Source organism: Oratosquilla oratoria, chromosome 22 (genome assembly GCF_046742065.1).
Source record: "Oratosquilla oratoria isolate Oo_2021 chromosome 22, ASM4674206v1, whole genome shotgun sequence".
Classification (NCBI taxonomy): domain Eukaryota; kingdom Metazoa; phylum Arthropoda; class Malacostraca; order Stomatopoda; family Squillidae; genus Oratosquilla; species Oratosquilla oratoria.
In genome coordinates, this window is record NC_134798.1 from 37,655,424 (window position 1) to 37,674,839 (window position 19,416).

The following is a 19,416-nucleotide window of genomic DNA, read 5'->3' on the forward strand; positions in this document are numbered from 1 at the left end:
TTTGAACATATGAATACACACTTCAGTTGTGAGAATATTAAAACTACCCTTTCTCTTCACCAGCAACTGTAATATACGGCACATTTGTATGTATACTTGTAGAGGTTTGGGATGCTACTGCTGTCGTATGGAGTGACGGAAACTTTCCCGCGAATTGATTTTTGCTTAATGTTTTCGCAGGGATGGAATTTCCCTTGGCTGAATAAAATTGCGTGGCGACAGCCAGAAGAAATACATTCATCGTCGGTAGTATTGAAGGGGTTAATGCAAGGCTGTAAAATTTCGGTCTTTGCGCTAGATATTCTTTACAAGTTGATACAGTAGATTCGTGAGTTGCTGAACTCGCCCTGGCGTGAACTTCCATGATGGCGTGGGTTTTTCCCTCATATCATCTCGATTTGAATAGATTCTTGTGATAAGAATTGCAGGGTATAAATCTCAACTTGAAAATATGTGTGTGTGCTTAAAACACGCACACACACATACACGGATGCACACACACACACATTTACATACGCACTGCCATACACACACTCATATACAGGTAGGTATATACAGACAGGCACCAAAGCATGTGTAGCGTGTGGGGGAGAGGCATGCGGCCCACATTGACCTCGCGAGGTCTATTTAGTATATGTTAACAAGGTTAGGGAAAGGTTCTTGTGTTTACAACAGTATAAAAATCATTATTGTTCATAATCTTTTATGATGTAACACTACGCAGGAACATGTTTCACTGCAACCAAGAAACTTGTGCTGATAACGTAATTTTTCTTGCGTTTTGAAAACTTGTTTAAAGGAATGCAGCGAGACGTATGTACTCGAGCAAACCACGCTGGCATTCGGTAGTGACACCCTGCTGTCATCTCCCAGTTTGGATTTTGCGCCCCCCCCCCCCACCTCGCTTTTCATCAGTCATTCATATCCTCTCATTCTTCCTCCTTTTCAAATTTCTAACCTACGCGGAAGCTGTAGCCCGCGTCCCACCTTCCTATTTTCCCGCCGCCTCCATTTCTTGCCTCTTTTGCCCCTCTCATCATCCTCACCGTCCTCTGCCCGCCCTCGCGGTCCCGCTGGTCCCGTGCCCGTGGCCGACCCGCGTCTCTGCTGCACGGGAAGAGCACAAGCGCGCGGGGCGTCGGTCGTCCCCACTACCCAGGCTGGTTTGGCGGGACCAGCAGAGTAACACCGTGTCCCAACCGCTTCGACCTGCCTCAGGCTTGGGCGTAGTTTATATACACAAGGAGTTGGTGGAAATAATAGTGGATCAAAATATCGGAAAGAGAAGGATAGACAGTGCGATGAGTGAACTCGGAAGATGTTAGTGCCAAGAACTCGTAACTATAAAAACGTCCTGATTAAGTGGCTAGTGTCGTAACTGAAGATTTACACTAAATTCGTGAATTTGTAATCAGCGTTGATTTCATTCGTCCAGCTTTTCAAAGGAACGTGATATGGCGACAGTTTTAAGATAGGTCCTCGTGAGTGCCCAAAGAGTGCCATCGACCACAGTTGAGAAATCGTACTTTGAGGAAGACTTGAGTTGGCTGCTGTGAAATGCAGATGCGGTTCGTGGGACCCGTGGCTCCTCAGAGGATAGCGGGTAGCTCGAAGTCTCGGCGGAGCAGAGGAGCATGAAGTTCTGCAACTGAAACATGTTGGTAATATGGAGTATAAGAAAATAAGAATTATAACTGACTTTTTCATGAGAGTTCTGAAGGATTTACGTCACAAGCCATCGTCGCCTTCATAATAATCCTATGGCTTTCAAAATGTTTGCAGCCTAGTAGTGGCTCGCTTAACGTCCAACTGCAGCTGCAGAATTTCATTCATTCCAGTGTGATCCTAAGCATCGGCACTGTTAAGAACTTAGGCCATTTTCACTGTGGCGCGTTTGTTACCAATCCCACCTCGGAATTACATACCCTTCGGTTCGATCTCCACCTGCTACCAGTGAAAGCCATTTACCTTGGCTTTCCGAAAATAGTAAAAGTGACGGCTTCGGCCGTAGAGAAGCCTTTTCTGTCGTAGTCTCTTTTTCGCACAAAAGATAATCATTTCACTCAACCATGGAGGAACCACAGTTCAAGTCCTCGTGCGTGTACACAGTCGGAGGTGGTCATGTGAGTTCGAATCCGCACTCGGCCCAGTTGCAGTCTTACCCACAGACTCGGCCATACGTCCAGCCCAAACCGGCGGCGCCCACGCTCTCCAAAATGAACCAGATGTCCTCAACAGTCCACTACACACACTACATCCAGGAGGAGGACCTCGACTCGTTCATGTGCCCCGCCCTTCCAGCGCCTCGTCCAACTCCACCTCTTCCTCCCCCTTCAATTCGATTTCCACAGTCGAGTTGGTCCCCTGACACCCCTCCACCTCCTGCTCCATACAAGCCACCACGTCCTCCATACGTACCGACAGATGTTCATCCTCGGAATGAAAATGTGGACGATGAAGGTTTGTTGGATTCGCTAGCTATTGCCCTTTCAGTACAACGTCATCCCAGTAGCCGAAGAGAATTATTTGACATTAGTCAAAATCAAGGGGCGTAAAGGAGCGTCACCTTGTCGGAGGGGTCGAGTTAAACATGGACTCGTTTCTGGTCGTGGATGCTTTTTCTCGCAATCCCCCCTATAACGAATGAGATACAAATTGGTTAAGTATTTTTTTAACGTGTGCGTTATTGTGTTCGGGGTGCAAACCTTTGTTTGTCACTATCATACGAGTGTCGTATAGTAATAAGCCAGGACTGTATTCTTGAATACTGTCTTGAGTATGGAAATTTGAAAGCTCGTGGCATACGTCCATTTGTTGTCTACGTGTGCTATGTCAGGCTAAGACGCTTGGCCAAGAGTTATCCTGTCACCAATCAGTCTACGGAATAGTGCATCACATTTGATAGCACCAGCCATGTCATTCACCTAGGTCTTGGATCACGTGTTGGACTCGTGATCGATAGCTACTACCCTCCCGGATAAGAGCTCAGAGTTCATGTATGACCGATCTATGGGTAATGTTGTGACCTGACACACACACACCCAACTCCTCGCCCACGAGAGTTAGAGTAACAGCTCGCAGCGCAGCAATACTAAAATTATTTCAGCCCTGGGCGGAATTCGAATTAGGATTCCTGAGTTAGCAGTTGCGGACGCTACCACTGCGCCGTCGAGCCGTGTGTATTTACCTAGTTGTATTTTACGGGAAGGGGAGCTATGCTCGTGTGTCCCGTCTTCATATCTCATTTTATCTAAACTATTTTTAAATTCGTGTATTGTTTTTGCACACACAACTTTCTCATCTAACTTGTTCCAACTGTCTATTACTCTGAGGAAAGCTGTTCTTTTTCAGATCTCTTCTATAGCTGTCTTTCTTAATTTTCTTTCCGTGTCCTCTTGTGTTTCTATCGTCCCATTTTATCAGATTCTATCAATAATTTCTATGCCTTTCATGATTCTCTAAATAGCTATCAAATCTCCTCTCTTCTTTGCTCTAGTGTCTGTAGTTAAGTTTTGCTAGTCTCTCTTCATATGATAATTTTGAGTGTTGGTGCCAATTTTGTAATTGCTCTTTGTATTCTTTGTGTGTGTGTGCGTGTGTGTGTGTATGTGCGTGTGTGTGTGTGTGTGTGTTGGGCCAATTTACTAATGCAGTCATCATGTGCCTGCCCAGTAAAGTGCCAAGTCTCTCTTCCTCAACCACGGTGGGAATAAGAATTGCGTTTTAAAGTATATTTGGCTAATGGCATTAGCCTAAGATTTGTTGTTTCCTGAAATTGTCTGATTGTTTGGGTTTGACTCCATTAATATCTTGAATCCTTAAATGCAGTTTATTTAACCAGGCGATTAGTTTTCAATTGGTAAACTTCTGAGGCTAAAACATTGTTTGAAGAAATATAAACAGTATAATTAGAAAATATGTTTGTAGTTTGATAGGAGGGAATACAGTAGAAAACGGGTTTGCAACCTTAGAAAAGGGGTGCCCACTTCCCATGAACAACTGTTCCTTCATTCATCATGAATTTCCACGACCTAAACTGCAAATCTTTTTCCTTTTCTCGTTTTCTTTTACTTTTTTTTTTTTATCACGTTTTACTTTTTAAGGATGATCATTTTAGATTCTTGGGAATGGTCTTTAACGGCGTAATGTAACTGAGAGATTGTGTTCAAGGTTTATTAATAGCTATTTGATAAGGCAGTTTCTAGAATAGTCTGTATCTTGCAATGGTAGGCGGTACCTTTGAGCCATTAGTACACACCAAAATATTGCAACCATTAAAATTTAGTGGTGTGTATGCATATGATAAATACAACATACGCCATCTTTTAGTTCAATAATTTGTTCATTAGGTTACTTGTTCCTGTCCTCATAAGCGTTCTCTTAGCTGTTCTTTTAGCTTTCTTGGAACAGAGTTGTCATTTACTTAACTTGTCACATTATGTAGAACGTAGACGAAGTGTATCATGCTCTGTTCAACTTTTATCATCTCTGAAACTAAACATTGGCTGTTTATTTGCAGGTGAGTACCGTGTTGGTATCAAGTTCAACGACAAGCACATCCCCGACTCTCCTTACAAGGTCTACATCACACCGTCTATGGGCGAGGCACGCAAGGTCGAGATCGGACAGTTCCCGGAACAGGGCGCCAAACCCAACAAGGCACAGAACTTCATTGTATGTAGGAATGGAGCCAGAGGACAGCTGGACTGCAAGGTACGTTGAGGGCAGTGTTGTGTAATCGTCCAAGGACTCTTGTATAACTAGAGGGCGGGGACAAAACTTAGATATTTTTGTCCGTGTAGCTTCCAGAAACGCAGCAAGACTTTACATACCCAAGGAATTTAGTAAAGATTGTGAAAATGACTACGTTGATTTTAGTTGTATTTATATGTAATACAGAAAGCCCTCAAATAACGCGGTGGTTAGGTTCCTGAAATTACCGTGTATGACCAAATCCGCGTATGCTGACATTCCATATTAAATACCGGGGTATTTTTTTAGTTTCGACCATGGGCGCAATATAGCAATAGAAAATTAATTATTAATTTTGTAAATTAAAATGTATCAACGTAATATGCAATTTTGTGGGCGGAAATGAAAATAAAAAATACCTTGCTACAAGCAAATATGCTAATGAACGAAGTCGGTAGCATAGGATCGGGACGCCATCTTGTCGTCTGTCAATTGACGGCCTCGGTACTTCCGACAGTACCTCGCCAGGTACATTTTCTTGAAGGAATGTTATGGAGCGGAGATACATGCATTCCTTCAAGCTGCAAGAACTTTGTATACCCCGCAAGCTGAGAGAGTGGTTGAAAAGCCCGCCAACGTCTCTCACGACGACGACAACGAGGACGAGCCGGATGACATTTAATTTGCAGGTAATGATTTATTAAACACAGGTTAGTTTAGTTTAGGTTAGACGAATTTATCATCCTTTCATTTCTTCGACGTCGGCATCTATCATAAACATGGCGTACCATTCGTCCGACACGACTTCGTTACGAAATCTGTTTTAGCACCTTTTTTTTCCGCTCACAAAATTGCATATTACGTTGATGCATTATAATTTACAAAATTAGTAATTAATTTTCTATTGCTATATTGCGCCCATGGTCGAAACTAAAAATTTACGAATACCGGTATATACTGTACCCCAGATAGTTTTTGCAGCTTGTAGGATGGTAATGTAGACCTAAGCTTCAGAACACTTTACCTCACAGCTAATATCCACCGTACAAGTTCATTTATAACATACAAATTAATTTTTAAAAAGAATAATGCAAATGCAATTGTACAAATATAATATTTATTATGTATCCTATGTAATATACAAAACAATGTAAATATATTGTAGTCTGCGCGTATGCGTGCCCAACGCGCCGCGAATTTTAAAAACGGTTCTCTACATTTGAGATGGTTTTGAAATAAAATCCGTGTTATTTGAATCCGTGTTAATTGAGGGCCTTCTGTACACACATTGAGTTTATTTATTTATTTTTTTCTAGTATCTGATAGGAACATGTTCTTGATACTTGTCCCAATCCTTTCAGATGGTGTCGCCATCCGGCCAAGAAGACGATTGCTTCCAGGATCTCCTTGATGACGAGACCTACAGTGTTCGTGTTCTCCCACGCGAAAACGGAGTTCACTTTATCCACATCAAGTTTAATGGTATCCATATTCCGGGATCACCATTCAGGCTCCGCATTGGCAAAGATGAAGGAGATCCCGCTGCCGTCTCCGCAAGTGGAAAGGGCTTGGAAGGCTGCGTTTCCGGTACGTGCAGTGACCGTCCTCTGTCTTTCCTATTGTTCAGTTTCGACTCCCTCCATACCCTGGCACATTATACAGATTTTCCTTTGGTCACTACAGTAAAATTTTGTTCAGTAACTGAGGGACGGACCTTGTTCTCGCTGGGGTTCTCTCCACAGAACAGAGTCATCTGGACTTGACTACAATGAAACTTATGTAGTGTATCATGATGTTGGAGTGTTTGATGAACAGAAATGCGTTTCTAGATAGTTTTCTGAAATATCATAGCACTGTCTCCTTACAGACTTCTGCCTTTTTTTAAGTAGTTCTATTGCACTCCCAGCAAATTTTAAGACCCAGTATATTGTTACAAGAGCTGTTACAAAGCTAATCAAATCTCGTTTCTCCCTGTAGGTCACAAGACCGACTTCATTGTGGACACCTGCAGTGCTGGCGCTGGTACCTTGGCAGTCACAATTGATGGCCCCTCAAAGGTGTCCATGGATTGTACAGAGGTAGAAGAAGGCTACAAGGTCCGATACACTCCACTTGTCCCGGGAGACTACTACATTGCTATTAAATACAATGGATACCACATTGTTGGATCTCCCTTCAAGGTGAGGAATTTCTTTATATTAATTTCCTTTCTGGTAGCCTGGGGGCCGTGGACCTCCTACAGGAAGGAACCAAGACAACGGATTAAGTGATTCTGAAACGTTTTATAAAGAAGGTATTTAGAGTTTCATTTAGAGTACTATTAGGCCTACCATGGCACTGAAACCACCACTTGGCATTATACCAAGCCTATTCAGAGCCTGACCTTGAGCAATTAAGGTGTAGGGTGATTTTCTGAGACATTTTTCTTAACTGCGTCTTATATGCCCAAAAATACGATATACTATAGTTCAAGGAAGAAAGGGAAAAGTCTACAGTACTAATACAACTGACCACGAGTGATTATATAGATATACAGGGCTCTACAGGAATACTTTGTTGCACCTGAAAAGTGGGTAACAACCTGGTGGTCCTATATATCTTTTAACATACATCCTGGCCACACCTCCCCTATTAATGGTGATGTCTTTGTCTCCAAGAGGTGAGCATCTCTACATGTCAGAGAGCAATGACAACACATGCAAGCAAACCACATTTAGGATGAGATGTAGATTTAAATATATGAAGTGCCACACATCATTTTGTCTGTGATAAAGGAAGCCTCTGTTCATAGAGAAATGATGACACTTATATTGTACTGCGACTGTCCCTCCGTTATGCTGTCCCCCCACCCCTTGTTACTGTCCTGTAACATTTCTCTGAATATTCATTTCCTTTTCTTGCTTACCCTGTGGTGGGGGAAAAGAGTGCTGCCACCAAGTTCTTCCCAATTGAGTTGTACGAGGCGACAAAAAAAAAAAAAAAAAAAAAAAAAACGGGACAGGGATAGGACTAGGAATCCTGCTACCTGCAGCCCCAAAGGGGACATACCTAAAAAAAGTAAAGGCATAAAAAAGTCTAGGAGTTTTCCAATCGGTACCCTTAGCTTTGGATCTTTTAATGTGTCTGGATGTGGTAAGAGGGAAGAGATAGTATGTTTGTGAAAAGAAAGATGGATGTGTTGGCATTGAGTGAAACTAAGTTGAAAGGGAGGGGCAAGTGTGAGTTTGGAAGTGTAATTGGGAGGTTCTCAGGAGTGAAGAGAGGACAAGGGAGAAGGGGTGGCTATACTAGTAAGTGAAGAGGTAGGTAATCATGTAGTGGAGCGGAAGGTTTCTTCAAGGTTAACCTCTTCACTCCGGGGCACATCACACGTCTGGCAGCATTAGCTGCCCGACGTGCGATGTTGCGTCATAATAATCGCATTATAAAAAATAAAGTCGGTGCTCAATCGTTCGTTCTCTTTCACCCGTGAATTTTGATAACCATAGAAAATATGATGAAGCCAGTTTAGAGAGAATGGAGGTTATGTAGGTACGACTACAATAAATATAATCAAGACGCCTATGTCGGCATCATCGGGTACCCACTTGCTCCTCATGACGCCTACGTAGGCGTCACCATGTGGAAGTGGTTAATGTGGATGAAGGTGAAGCTGGGAAGGGAGATGTGGGTTTTTGTAAGTGCGTATGGGCCTGGTAGTGAGAAGAGTGTAGAAGAAAGGGAGGCTTTTTGGATGAATTTAAACGAGTGCATAGAGGGATTACGGAAAAATGTCAATTTAGTGGTGTTGGGAGATCTTAATGCTAGGGTAGGAAAGGAATCAATAGATGGAGTGATTGGAAAGTATGGAGTTCCAGGAAAAATGATAGTCCAGGAAAAAATTGTACTGGAGAGTTGATGGTGGAGATGTCTTGAAAGATAGTTGATGATAGCAAATACAGTGTTTTGGAAGAAAGTCAAGCATAAGTACACATGGGAGAGGGTGGTGGATGGAAGGGTGGTAGATAAAGCATTAATGGACTATATATTGGTAACCAGGAGTATAGTAGGAAGAGGTAAAGATGTACATGATCTAAGGGGAGAGAGTGGGAGAATATCAGATAATTTTTTGGTGGAAGGTAAGTTGAGAGTGGAGAATAGGTGGAGGAGGAAAAGGAAGGTAGGGAGGTGTTTAGAGTAAACTTCTTTAATGAGAAAGAAAAGGAGAAATAATATAATAAGAAGCTGAGAGAGGAGCAGGAGGTAGAACTAAGAGTGGAGGAATGGGGATGGTTCAAGGAGGGAGTCATAAGGTGTGCAAAGATTGTGTGTGGAACAAGGAGAATGGGAGGAAATAGAAGGAAGGGTAGTAAGTGGTGGGATGAGGAAGCAAAGAGGGGTGTAGAAGAGAAGAAGCAGGCTTTCATAGATTGGTTACAAATTAGGACAAAGGAATCATATGAGAGGTACAAAGTAAAGAGAAGAGAAGTATAGCATAAGATAAGGGAGGCAAAGAGGAGGGCAGATGTAAAATGGGGTAAGAGTATGACAGGAAATTTTGAAAGTAATAAAAAAATGTTTTGGAAAGAAATTAAAAGAGGAAGAGGATGCAAATCAAATAGAGAAGAAAAGGTAAAAGGTGCAGATGGAGAGATGATAATGGAAGAGAAGGCAGTGAGAGGAAGGTGGGCAGAATATTTTAGAGAATTGCTAAATGTGGAAGAGGATAGGAAGGGAAAGGTAGTTGCAGTGGGAAGCGCTAAGAAAATGACCGTTGTGATTGAGGAAAATAGAGGAGAAATAAGGAAAGATGAAGTGAAGGCAGCTGTTATGATGAGAGCAGGTAAGGCACCTGGGATGGATGGATGCCATGAAGAGTGTCTGAAAAAAGGAGGTACAGTGATGGTGGACTGGCTGGTGAGGTTATTTAATGTTTGTTTAAGAGGATAGAGTGCTGGAGGAGTGCCTGTGTAGTTCCACTTTACAAAGGAAAGGGGACAAATGTGAGTGTAGTAGTTTCAGAAGGATCAGCTGGGAAGACTTATGGGAGGGTCTTGATCGAGAGAATTAGGAGAGGAACAAGGAGTAATTGGTGAGGAACACTGGGTTTAGGACAGGTAGGGGTTGTGTAGGTCAGAGGTGAATGCAAAGATAGTGGGTCAGGGATTGGAGATGGTTAAAGAAAATGGAGAAAAGTGGGAGATAAGCCAGTTGTTTGCTGACAACACTGCTCTTGTAGCAGGATCAGAGGAGGGATTGAGGAAGTTAGTGACAGTTTGAGATGGTGTGTGAAAGAAAGAAGTTGAAGATAAATGTGGGTAAAATTAAGGTGATGAGATGTACAAGGGGTGAAATTGGCAGCAGGCTGGAAGTGAGTATTAAGGGAGAGAGACTGGAGGAAGTGGATAGTTTTAGATACTTGGGTGCGAATGTGGCAGGAAATGGAAGAGTGGAAGTGGAGGTTAGAATGTAGATTGAGAGAAGTGAGTAAATGCCTTGGTGAATTAAAAAGTGTAATGAGAAATAGACATTTGGGAATGGATGCTAAGAGATTGTATGAAGGAGGTATTGCCGATAGCACTGTATGAGGCAGAAACATGGAACATAAGAGAGGAATTTGAATGTGAGATGAAATACCTGAGAAGTATGATAAGGGCTAGTTGGCTAGATAGTGAGAAATGAGGAGGTTTGGAGGAGAACGGGTGGAAAGGGAGCTGGAGATAGGATTAATGAAAGAGTATTGGAATGCTTTGGACATGTGGAAAGAATGAGTGAAGAAAGATTAGTAAAAGAGGTGGGGAAGGCAGAGGTGGAAGGAGTGAACATGAGGGGGTCACCTAGGATGAGATGGATGGATGGGGTAAAAGGGGCATTGAGAAAGAGGGTAATGTCTGTTAAGGAAGGACAGGAGAGGACAGGAGGTTAGGGGTGAATGGAGAATAGTTGTGTATGGACAATGCTGTGATGCATGAGGGGGAGTGGGAGGGAGTATGTATGAGAAATAAATTGATGCAGCCTGAAGGGATTTCTCCCTGTCTTCTCCTTTTCTACATGAGGGGACACAGAGGGTGGGTCACCAAATTAATGAAGTGGCCTTGCTGTGAATGTGCTGTGTCTTGTGACACTGCTTCTGACCCAGGGCAGTGGACAAGATGCAGGGATGACCAGTCATGCAGGATGTGCCAAGATAAGAGGGAGGGAAGAGGGTGGAGGGGAGTGGAGTATGTAGGGGATGGAATGGGTGGAAATGGTTTTTTTTTTTTTGGCTACCTCCGGTGTAAGGGGGAAGAAAGCCTTTGGTGTATGTATGTATGTCTGGACTGAGTAAATGATCTAATCCTTGTTAGTCTGAGGGCCAAGCCTCAGCTGAACTAAATTTATTGAATATGGTGACCTAATGGGTACAAGGAGGTAACTGGCTGTAGTAAATATTGTTATTTAGATTGCAACCATAAAAGGAACATTAAAATTTAATCTTGAATGTGGGTCAACCAACCAGATAACAATCATGATCAAAAAATTGATCATTTGTTACCCAAAATTGGTACATAGCAAGTTTATTAGTGAATGGGGGCATAGTTGCCAAGTTACCATTTCTTGATTAATAAAACATTTTGGTAACATTGGTTGAGTCATTGGTGTGGACAATTTTGCTCATACTGCAAATTGATTCATATGAATTACAAAGGATTACAAAGGCAGAGCATACCGACAGGAGACCTTTTGGTCCATACTAGGTCGGATGCAAAAAAAAATCAAAATAATAATAAATGAATAGATAAAAACTATAATAATGTAAATAACAAATAAAATACATGAATAAATGCATAGGTATAGTTAAATAATAAACAAACAGATAAATAGTAACTGATAATAAATTGACATATAACTAATAATTAATGAGAATCAAACAGACAGATGGTGCCGCACCGTGCCGCACCACTGAGGTGTATGAACTTGGGCTTGTAACTTTATATTGGCCAAATGCTCCATACGGCCACTAGCCAGTTATTCTTGCAGCTCACTGCTCCTACACGATACATCACTGCCTAGAATAAAAGTACGACTCAAAACGCTTGATGATTTTACAATAATCTGAGTGACATGAAGGGCACAATTCATTAACAATAATCATGAATTGATTATTTTATTTTTTCCACTTGTCTTTCCCTAGATGATGAAGTTATCTTTTCATCCAAACTGATCTCAGGCTTGATTATTCTCACAGGTGAAGTGTACAGGTGAGGCTGTGGGTGAAAAGGGCACCATTCAGGAGTCTGCCTCTGTGGTTGTGGAGACTGTTGAGAAGAAAGCCAAGAGCCATGGACCTCAGGGCCCAGTCATTCCACACTTCACTTCAGATGCCTCCAAAATCTCCTCCAAGGGTCTCGGCCTCAAGAAGGCGCATCTCAATCGCCAGAACAACTTCACAGTCAATGCCTCCAAGGCTGGTAAGGGTCTTGCATTTTGACAGACTTTGTAACTTTGTAAATGTCAGACACATGTAGTATTGTAGACCAAGGACAAAAAAATCTAGTACAATGAATTACTCAGATATTAGAATTTTAAGAAATGAAACATAAGTTTTGATGTTGATTAAGAAACCATGCAATACATTTCTCTTCATCAATCCACAGGCAACAATATCTTGTATGTGGGTGTGTATGGCCCTAAGGCCCCATGCGAGGAAGTTTATATCAAGCACCAGGGACATAACAACTACCAGGTCAGTATTTTGGTTTGCCCTTCCAGTTTCTAGACATCAAGGCACTGAAGTCTCCAGGCTATACTCCTAAATATTTATAAGACCTCCTTACTTAAAATATGGCCTTGATTGATAGCTTCTGCTTATTTCAGAGATTTGTGTTGTTGGAACATGTAAAAGAATGAAGCTGATATGTAATGACTTGATTTGTTGATATAAAGCATGTCATTAGTCTCAGCATTCCTTAGTTTCACATAGTAATAGAATCTTAATTTTGCACAATGTATCAGAAATATATTAGTTTTTCTTTCAATTATTAATTTTGTAAGTTGTTTTCTTCCCAGTTACTGACTGAATTAATCTTGCTAATGTTTACTTTTCACAAGCAGAAACTAGTCTTTGAGTAGAAAATTATTCATTCTAATTAGCAATCTATTCATTGTTCAGTTATGCAAAGATGTTATTACCAATTGTAATTTCAGTGTTCATATGCAATTCATCACTGCTCTTTGAAATCAAATTGTGGGAAGAATCACCCAACTAGTGCACATGTTTTTATTCAAACTTTATTCATATACCAAAGGTCTTTTCCTCCTTGCCAGGGAGGAAGCCAAAATCAAAAGGCATATACCCACTCCAACCCATTTCATTCTCGCTAGTGATATATGATAGTGAATTTAAGTTAATATAAGTAGGCAATTAAATTTTCCTTACTTTTCTAGTCTATATGAAGTTGTCAATGAGCCTTTGTTTTTGTATATATGTTTCAAGTCAAGTTTGGTGGTACTCGTTTTGACAGAGCCATCACCCACAGATTAAGTTCATTTTTTATGTCTGACAAATCCTTGCATATTTCTTTGCATTGTGGGCAAACTAAGAATGAGCTGGCACAACAGTTGCATTAATAATTATGTAGACTTTACATAGATGACAACCCTAGTCTAGATTCATAGCACTTGTATAGTTTTGCATGCTACAATCATGGGTCTTCCTTGCATTTGCAATCTCCAAATGGTGCATATAATGTGAAAGACATGGAAAGAGTTCTAATGCTGAAACTCTGTATTGCTTCTTGTCTATATAGTACATACAATGCAAACTAGACTACAAAGCCCTCTCCAGGACTTGTAATATACTAGATACTAACCCTAGATGAGTACATTTCTTTATAATGGACAGCAAAGGTTCGGTATCTCTAAGGAAGTTTGTGAGGAGAAATAATGTTCAGCATTGTGCTTGTAGTTCGAAGTTTAGGGAAGGTCAGAATAGTTTAAAAAGTAATTGCCACTCTCAAGTCCCTAGTCCCTGAGGTACTGAATTAGCTATGACTGCTGCTCCTCCAGTTACCCATCCCTCTCAGAACTCACTTAAAGGCTCTTGCCACAGGTGGGTTACAAGGTGCATGATCGCGGAAACTACATTCTCCTCGTCAAATGGGGCGAAGAGCACATTCCTGGATCTCCTTTCACCGTCTCTGTTTAAATACTGCAGCCTCCAGAGGTTTTGTGTTTTTGATAAAAATCTTGTATTGTACAGGATTGTGTTTGTGTTTGTAGATTATTTTTTGTGCTCTATAAGTAAACAAGTGTTCCCCTTTCCCACAAATGAGTGTTTAGAGTTGAAGTGTTGCTGTACTGGACCAGAGGTCTTAGCTGACCTCACTCTATCAGCCAGTATGTTTTTATGATTATTTTGTTTAATTATTTAATTTTTTGCCCTCCAACTTACCCACCCTTGCAGATGTATGTATATTTTTTTCTTTCTTTATAGAACAGTATTTTGTTCCAATTGATATGTGTGATGTGATTATTGAAACATTGCCTCCTTTCCCATGAGAAATATCCTTTCCTATTTCACTCCAACAGAAATACATCTAGTATCTCAGTAGTAATATTCCTATGATGATCTGTCCTCACAACTGCATACCTGCATCTCTACTCTAAGACCACTATCAAATTTTTCCATACTCCACACAATTTTAACAAACCCAGAGCCCTTACATGCCTAAGTGCCACCCCGGGGCAAAGTTCTCAGTAATACACCCCCCCCCCCCCATCACCACCATTCCTTACTGCCTATTATAGCTATGTTATTTAATGTCCCTATTGCAGAAAGGACAAAGGAAAATATTTAATATTTTGTTGATTCTTGTGCAAAATCCATATATTATGGTAAAATACTCCGGGCTCCTCTGACCTTTTTTTTATTATAATTATTTTGTCAACCTTGTGGTCTGGAATTGCCACCCCCCCCTTAAATGTGCCACCTCTGGACATATGACCCCCCCCCCACACACACACATGCACAAATGAACTGGCAGACAAAATACATAGCATAATAAACAGTTCCTTGAAAGAAGGAAAAGTTCCAGAAGATTGGAAAAAAGCAAATATAGTACCTATATATAAAGGGGGAAATAAAGAAGACCCTACCAACTATAGACCAGTCTCTCTAACAAGTACAATAGCAAAAATTTGTGAGAATTGTCAAAAGTAGATGGGTCAAATATTTAAAAAAAATTTGCTAAATCCAAGGCAATTTGGATTCAGACAAGGACGATCATGCGTCACCAATTTAATATATTTCTATTCAAGGCTAATAGATATAATACAAGAAAGAGATGGATGGGCTGATTGTGCATTTCTAGACCTAAAAAAAGCTTTTGACAAAGTACCACATAAGAAGTTGCTTAAGAAATTAGAAACTGAAGGAGGAATACAGGGCAAACTGCTTAAATGGATGGAAGACTTTTTGCAAGAAAGAAAAATGAGAGTAGTGATAAGAGACAAACACTCAAATTGGGATGAAGTAATAAGTGGTGTTCCACAAGGAACAGTTCTGGCCCCAATAATGTTTGCTATATATGTTAATGATATGGATGAAGAAATTGAAAGTTATATGAGCTTCTTTGCAGATGATGCAAAACTATTAAAAAAAGTGAACACAGAAGAAGATTGTGAGTCACTACAGAGTGATCTAAATAAAGTATGGGAATGGAGTAAGAAGTGGGAGATGGAGTTCAATACTAAAAAGTGTAGTATAATGGAATTTGGAAAAAGCAAAAACAGAATAACAGGATCATATAAATTGGGAGAAGAAAGTATAAAAAAAGTTGAAAATGAGAAGGACCTGAGAGTCATTATTATGAATAATATGTCACCTGAGAAACAAATAAATAAGATTTTTGGTGAAACTTATAATTTAATAAGAACAATCAAAGTGGCATTTACATACCTGGATGAAGAAATGGTGAAGAAAATACTAATCACTCTGATAAGACCAAGATTGGAATATGCAGCAACGATGTGGTCACCAAGTACAAAAAATGTATAAAAAAAACTTGAAAGAATACAAAGAGCAATTACAAAATTGGCACCAACACTCTCAAAACTATCATATGAAGAGAGACTAGCAAAACTTGAGCTACAGACACTAGAGCAAAGAAGAGAGAGAGGAGATTTGATAGCTATTTACAGAATCATGAAAGGCATAGAAATTATTGATAGAGAGGATCTAATAAAATGGGATGATAGAAATACAAGAGGACACGGAAAGAAAATCAAGAACAGCTTTCCTCAGAGTAATAGACAGTTGGAACAAGTTAGATGAGAAAGTAGTGTGTGCAAAAACAACACATGAATTTAAAAATAGTTTAGATAAAATGAGATATGAAGACGGGACACCACGAGCATAGCTCCCCTTCCCGTAAAATTCAACTAGGTAAATACAACTAGGTAATACACACACATGTGAGGGCCCTGGATAAACCACAATTTATCAAATATCATAAGCCTCACATTCAGCTTATTTCGTCTGTATTTCTTACAAAAACAACTTTAATTTTTTCACCATATTCCATTTATCCCAGCCCCCCTCAAGTTATGAATAGATGAACAACATAGAATCTAGTTAGTTGGCATTATCTTTCATGATCTTGGTGATATCAAGTACCTTTCAATAATCCATGTTCATTGTGCACAAGTAGATGTATAAGGTATGTTGTGTAATGGAGTATCTGGAATGCTCACTGAAAGTACTATCATGGGAGAATGTTGCATGGCACAACTGTTTGGTGTTGTGACGTGTTTCAAGCAGGATCATAATCACTCATGTCTTTTAGAAACCAATAGGACAAAGTAGTGGCAACACACAAGTCATTGATAGAGCAAGTGCATATATGTATGTTCCTGACCTGATCTGGATCATAAATCTGGTCTGGAAACTGGGTACCAACCCCTTTGGGATGCACCTTCAGTACTAAAAAGTACCAAGACAGAATAGGCCTTTACGCAGAAGACATAGAATATATCATCTTACACTGTCCCACCTTAACCATACACAAATAACTCAATATTTCTTTCTTGAGTGACTTACAGCCAATCTGGTGGCTGTTGCCAGTTACCTAGGTGCAGTGGGACTCTTACAAGAGAGAATTTTGTAACAGACTGATTGATGTATGCATGTCCTCAGAGCAGTAGTTACTTGTATCTTAGGCTTTTTCTCTTTGACTTTATGCAGTAGTTGTCAGATACTTGTCCCATCACTGGAGGTAATTAATTTTTATGTAATGTTTCCCCCTATTTCATTATCAATGATAATTTTTTGGGTACCCCCTCTCATCCCTCTCCCCCCTAAACACCCCAACCACATTGACCTGATCCCAGGTTTGAGCTTCAGAACCAAGAGAGAAGGCAGCCATTTTGCTAAAGAAAAACATATTCTTTAATTACCATGTGTGCAAAAACATTTTTGTCCATATGATTTTTTATACTTTATAAGTATACAATTTTCAGTGTATATAATAATTTTGATACACTGGAGCCCCAAGAATTGATTGGCCTAACCTGTTTGATGTTTTCCCAGCATGGCCACGATGGCAAAATTTCACTGGCTGCCATTATGACGAGGATCCAGCATGTTTTACACTGGTCCCAAATAAGTAATGGACTAGCATATTATTGACCCCTTTCTCACCAAAGAAGTAAAATTATGTCAAAAATGCTGATATCCCTTAAATTTACCATAAGTTTCATTTAAATGTAGACATTTGTTAGTGAATGATCTATTACCAAAGAGGATTCATTGAAACCCATCCACCCTCTTGGGAGAGTCCATCTAGTCACAAAGGCTGCAATCAGTTTCCTTGGACTGTCAGTAATCATTGTTGTGTTGTCCTACAGGTGGGTTATGTGGTGCGCGACCGTGGGGACTACATTCTCATCGTCAAGTGGGGAGATGACCACATCCCAGGCTCACCTTTCACCGTTTCCGTCTAGAACCTCCAGTGTACCGAGAACATTCAGGCCCCAGGGAAGCCACCACCCTGAGGTGCAGTCACTCTTAAGCATGAAATGACAGTGGCCTCTTCCACCCACACATGTTTCACACAAGGCCCTACTCCCTGAAGAACTCAAAGAATGCACACCATAGGCTGTTGTGAACTGAAAAAAGCCTCCTGTCTGTGGTGCAGTTTTTGGACCAGTGGAGATGGATCAACTCGAGTGGAAGACTACCGTCCCATTTTTTCCAGCCAACATTGCAAGTCCACATTCATAAGCACTTCTTGAGGACCCAGTCAGCTGAGAAGACTGCAATATCCCTTCTCCCAACTCTAAAGGATTAAGTATCTGTTGGTGTCTCCCAGGCAACCATATGCAGACCTCAAGAAGTGCTTTGGAGTGTGAGACTCCTCCTCGTCATGGAACTTTCAACCTTTGAGTCGGAAGACCCAACAACGAGTGAAGCAGAAACCCAAGCTGTTATTATTGTTGTCACCTTCTTATTCTTGAATATCATTTCTGAATTTCTGATGCACTGTGGTTTATCAAAGAAAATAAATCCTGTCTCCCCTTATACTATGTAAAATATCAAATAAAAGATATACTTTCTCCCGCTTTATCCCTGTCTGCTTCACATGACCATTCTTGGTGTATACAAAAGGATGACTGTTCAGACAGCATTTCAACAGTGATTCTCATTATTCAATTGGCATAGATTCATATGTTTATCACAACCATATGGTTACCACTGAGTCCCAGAAGATAAAAGGCAAAAGGAGTCTTTTCAGTGTTTCAAGACTTGGCTAAAGGATCAACAGTAGCCATTGTTGTCTTGACTCTAATGAAGTGGACATAACTATATATAAATCTAGACACTAATAAATTATGCTCAAATTCTAAATAAGATATATATGAAAAAATATAAGATATTTAATCAGGCAATGAATGCAAATAAATGTGATTGTATTGTGATGTTTTCATGTCTGGTGAATGAATCCCACCTATGACAAGTAGGATGTTATATTCGGTGTACTTGGCAAGGGTATCGCTACTTTGGTATATAATGTGTCTCCTAGCGAAAGACACCATTGTCACATTGTTAGTATAAGCTTACTTTTTCCATTTTTCACATAGAAAGTAGAAGCCCTGGTGCGGTGTTCTGTACATGCTTCCAGACAAGGTCGTCCTCTCCACCCAAACATAGGTTTAGCTCTGCAGTGTTGCCTTGCCTAACCATTTGGAGAAATATCACTGTGCTGTTTTTCATTGTGTTACTCTGATTATTATTATTATTTATTTTATTTTTTATTATTTTTTTTTAATGTTTGCCCTGCTTCAGAATTACTTGCATTTCCCATGTGATGGTCAAGTCAAAATATCCAGAGAAACTTTCTAGAACACTAGATGTTAGTATTGGCCCTGCATTGGTCCGTGTATAGACTGAATCAAACAAGGAAATAGATCAAGATGACACAGAAAAGACTGAGTGAATGGGGTCTTCTCCCATTTCTCCTGTCTTGATGTATACACGGTGCCGAGACTGTCCTGTAGAGACAGAGTGGATAGGCAAGACCTGACTCGGACACATGGAATGATCTTCGACAGAATTCTTGTTTCTCTTTCACTCGTAACTTATTTGTTGCGTCTGTGATGGCCTACTATGCGAGCTCACCCTAGGAGATCAACCTTGATGAGCCTCGCATGGTCTGTAATGTTTTTTGATGAGCAGAACATGTCCAAAAGAGGAGGAAACTTGACATC

General features: G+C 40.5%; 1 protein-coding gene across 5 annotated transcripts in view; it reads left to right on the forward strand.

Moving 5' to 3' along the window:
* cher (filamin A protein cher) overlaps positions 1–18,274 on the forward strand; it is a 124,035-nt gene extending 105,761 nt beyond the window's left edge. For 3 of the 5 annotated variants that reach the window (XM_076205738.1, XM_076205736.1, XM_076205734.1), the window contains exons 10-16: positions 4,520–4,713; positions 6,054–6,279; positions 6,670–6,872; positions 11,900–12,122; positions 12,309–12,397; positions 13,763–13,876; positions 17,557–18,274. In XM_076205738.1, the coding sequence (XP_076061853.1) occupies positions 4,520–4,713; positions 6,054–6,279; positions 6,670–6,872; positions 11,900–12,122; positions 12,309–12,397; positions 13,763–13,858 (1,031 nt within the window). In that variant the 3' untranslated portion in view covers positions 13,859–13,876; positions 17,557–18,274. The remainder of the gene's footprint in view (positions 1–4,519; positions 4,714–6,053; positions 6,280–6,669; positions 6,873–11,899; positions 12,123–12,308; positions 12,398–13,762; positions 13,877–17,556) is intronic. The other 2 variants (XM_076205737.1, XM_076205735.1) reach the window with 1 other exon arrangement.
* The last annotated feature ends 1,142 nt before the right edge of the window (positions 18,275–19,416 follow it).